Raw genomic sequence first — 4102 nt, forward strand, 5'->3', positions numbered from 1 at the left:
TCCCTGTTGCACATTTTTGTAGGTTACTCTCACTACAGTGAGGAGAATGGGAGAGAGTAGAAGCAAGATGATCAGGTAAGAAGTTCTTGTAATAATCCAGGCAAGTAATGAGTCTGATTTAGTGCAGGATACTCATAATGGGATGGAGACAAGTAGATGGATTTAGGATGTGCTGTGGAGGTAGTTAAGACTTGATGGAGTAGTATTACATATTTCTGCTGTTATTTGGTTTCAAGAAAGAATAGACACGTTGGCCTAGTGTCACAGGAGGACTCAGAAGTATTTAAAAAAGGAAAGAGAACATTTACTTGGAAAGAATGCAAGAGATTTAGAAGGTGACTTGTCAAAAACAAAACAAAATAAAAAACACAAGTATTTAACAGAACAAAATCCTGCAAAAATACCAAGATTATCAAGCTTAAATTGACCTGTTTGTCATTGGAAAACGACAACTCTCACATGTTACCATATTCACAAAGGTCAGATATTTTCAGGTACCAGCATAGGAAAAATCCGGGATAAGATTGTTTTTGTTAGGAAGTCCAGTTCTTAGGGTAAATTTCAAAGTTTTCTACTTTGGAGACCAGTACCAGATAGGATTATCATATTAACTTTCATTTTAATCTCAAGTTGCAAAGTGGTAAGTGAAGTGCTTAATCATATTGGGAGCCCTGCTGGAGCTGGGAGAGAGAACTATTATCACAGTTCAGATTGTCCTCAGCTGTCATCATGGTGCAGAGCTTGGCATGGGACAACGTGAGAGTGGGTCTGGGACACTGGCTGCTTTCCCTCCTGATGTGTGATATTTTGATAGCTCTGCCTACCTGCCTCTTGTGTTATTCCTAGGTGAGATAGAGAACCAGTATTTCTAGGCAAAGAGCTGGTATAGCTAGCCAGTCTCAAATTTTCTTGTCTTGCTCTTTCCACTTAATGGTACCATCCTTACACTTCTTAGGAACTGGTGGATCAACTCTATGCATTTCGAGACTGCTATTTTGAGACACACAGCGTTGAGGATGCTGGGAGGAAGCAACAGGACGTGCGGGAGGAGATGGAGAAGACCCTGCAGCAGATGGAGGAAGTAGTGGGTATGAGTCCCCAAAGAGCACACAGCCCCCTGCCCTTCACTGAAATGTGACAGAGGTTTGCTCTCTTTGTAGACTCTTGGGTGTCCTGTTTGTTGCTGCTACAGCATAGTACAACAGAATATTTCTTCTAAGGGCCCCCTGTGCAGCGTGGCAACCTGTTAGTCCTCTAAACTCATTTTCCTAAAGTTTGATTATAGCAAATGCCATGAAATAAAAGAGGATACTTGTTGCTTGAACTATTGCAGTGATCTTATTAACTGATCTTTCTGCCTCTAATTCCTTTTATTTCCAGATCAATTTATTTAATGACCATCGCCATTACCTTTCTAAGTCATGACTTCATGCATTTAGTCTTATCCTTTTGTCTGTCTCTTTGCTCAAATATCTTAAAAGATGCCTGCTCTTGAGTGGTTGAAGTTTAAACCCCTTAACCTGTTAGTCAAGTCTCCATTTTCTGATATATTTTTTTTCCTACACTTTGACTACTTACTTCCAGAAGTTGTTTTTGTTTCATTCATGTTGGACCATACTTTCTCCCATGAACATGCCACATATATTTCTGCCTCTGTCTTTGATTACATCATTTTCCTACCTGGAGGGTCGTGTCTTTTTTCTTTCCACTTTTTAAAGCCCATTCATTGCCTATCTGCATGTGTTCCTTTTCATTGTTTTAATTGTTGCTATATATACTTTGTCCTCTCCACTAGATTGTAAGCCCCTCAAAGGTAGTGATAATGCTTTCTTTGTTACCCCATTACGTAACAGCACTCTGTATATTGTAGTTTTTCAATAAGAGGTTTGTTCATAAAGATTTTCCTCAACTATTTCATTTCTAGAGCTGGCATGGGGTTATTCCTTGAGAGAAAGTGTCCTGGTCTTATCTGTAAGACTGCCTGGGTTTTTCCATTTTCCTTTATTTTTTCTCCTTCCTCCTAGGTTCTGTCCAGGGCAAGGCACAGGCTCTGATGCTAACGGGGAAGGCACTGAATGTGACTCCTGACTATAGCCCTAAGGCTGAGGAGCTCCTGTCAAAGGCTGTGAAGCTGGAACCCACGCTGGTGGAAGCCTGGAACCAGCTGGGTGAGGTGTACTGGAAGAAAGGGGATATTGCAGCTGCCCACACCTGCTTCTCAGGAGCCCTCACCCATGTGAGCAGCCCACTGTCCCCTCAGAAAACATAGNATTTGGGGGTAGTATTGATTGACCATGTACATGTGATATTGTTTTCACCATTTCAGATATGGAGGAAACCAGTGAATGAGTTAATAAGGTAGCCAGAAATGAATTTTTCTTTACTTCATTTATTTCTTTTCTTATTTAATCATTCAACATACATTTTTTGAGTACCAAAACATTTATATTTCATGCACCTTCTTAGGTGCTGGGTATCTAATAATGAACAAAACATATGAGCTTCCAGGAGGCTACACTTTAGTGGTGATAAAGATTAAAAAAAAATCCAGACATTTACAATGTATTTTTAATGCCTACAATGATAAACAAAGTACAGACTGCTGTGAGACCACATAGTAGGGACAGGTATCCCAGACTTGGTGGAGTTACATAAAATTATATAGAATAGGCAAATTAAAAATGGTTTTAAAAAAAGGAGAGTACTCATATTTCACTTTTTGTCAATATTTAAAGGACAGTGAATCGAAAGATAAGCCAAAATTGGTTTCTGTATGTAGTAAGTTGTCTTCGGCTGTGTAATAAGCGTAGTGGATTAAGTAACAAACTTAATGGCTTAAAACAACACATATTTATTATCTTAGTTTCTGTGATCGGGAGTCCAGGCATAGACTCTGCCCAAAGTTTCACAAGGCTACAATCAAAGTGTTGATAGGGGCTGCAGTCTCTGAGCCTTGAATGAGGAAGGATCTGCTTCCAAGTTCATGTGGTTGTTGGCAACATTTACTTCTAGTGAACTATGAGACTGAAGGCCTCAGTTGTTTTTTTAATGGACTTTATTTTTTTAAGCAGTTTTAGGCTCATAGCAAAATTGAGAAGGCGCAGAGATTTCCCATCTATCTATCTATCTATCTATCTATCTATCTATCTATCTATCTATCTATCTATCTATCTATATACTCTGCCTCCTGCACATGCATAGTCTTCCCCATTATCAACATACCCCACCAGAGTGGGGCATTTGTTGCAAATGATGGCCCTCCATTGACGTATCACTATCACCCAAAGTCCATAGTTTACATTAGGGTTCTCTCTTTGCGTTATGCATTCTATGAGTTTGGACAAATGTATAATGACATGTTTCTACCATGAGAATATTATACAGAGTAGTTTTACTGCCCTAAAAATCATTTGTGCACCACCTATTCATTCCTCCTTCCCCTCAACCCTTGGCAGCCACTGATTTTTTTCACCATCTCCATAGTTTTACTTTTTCCAGACTGTCATGTAATTCAAATCATACAGGTTGTAGCCTTTTCATATTGGCTTGTTTCACTTAGTAATATGTATTTAAGTTTCCTCCATATTTTTTCATGGTGTGATTGTTCATTTCTTTTTAGTGTTGAATAATATTACATTGTACTGCTGTTTATTTATCTATTCACCTGCTTAAGGACATCTTGGTTGCTTCTAAGTTTTGGTAATTATGAATAAAGCTACTGTAAACATCTTTGTGCAGGATGTAAGTTTCCAACTCCTCTGGGTAAACACGATTGCTGGGTTGTATGGTAAGAATATGTTCAGTTTTGTAAGAAACTGCCAAACTGTCTTCCAAAGTGGCTGTAACACTTTGCGTTCCTACCAGCAATGATTGAGAGTTCCTTTAGCTCCACATCCTTGCCAGCATTTGGTGTTGTCAGTGTTCTGGATTTTGGCCATTCTGATAGGTGTGTAGTGGCATTTCATTGTTGTTTGCATTTCCTTGATGACATTTGATGTGTAGTATCTTTCCATCTCCTTATTTGTCATTTGTGCATCTTAATTGGGTTGTTTGTATTCTTACTGTTGAGTTTTAAGAGTTCTTGGTGTATTTTGGATAATAG

The 4102-nt window shown here is 38.8% G+C and overlaps 1 protein-coding gene across 1 annotated transcript in view; it reads left to right on the top strand.

The window, feature by feature from the left end:
* Positions 1 to 4102, top strand: part of TTC5 (tetratricopeptide repeat domain 5) — a 23417-nt gene that overhangs the window by 3451 nt on the left and 15864 nt on the right. The window contains exons 2-3 of the mRNA XM_019632392.1: positions 956 to 1088; positions 2025 to 2236. Of these exons, the coding sequence (XP_019487937.1) occupies positions 956 to 1088; positions 2025 to 2236 (345 nt within the window). The remainder of the gene's footprint in view (positions 1 to 955; positions 1089 to 2024; positions 2237 to 4102) is intronic.

This window comes from Hipposideros armiger, unplaced genomic scaffold (genome assembly GCF_001890085.2).
Source record: "Hipposideros armiger isolate ML-2016 unplaced genomic scaffold, ASM189008v1 scaffold_1132, whole genome shotgun sequence".
NCBI classification, from domain to species: Eukaryota; Metazoa; Chordata; class Mammalia; order Chiroptera; family Hipposideridae; genus Hipposideros; species Hipposideros armiger.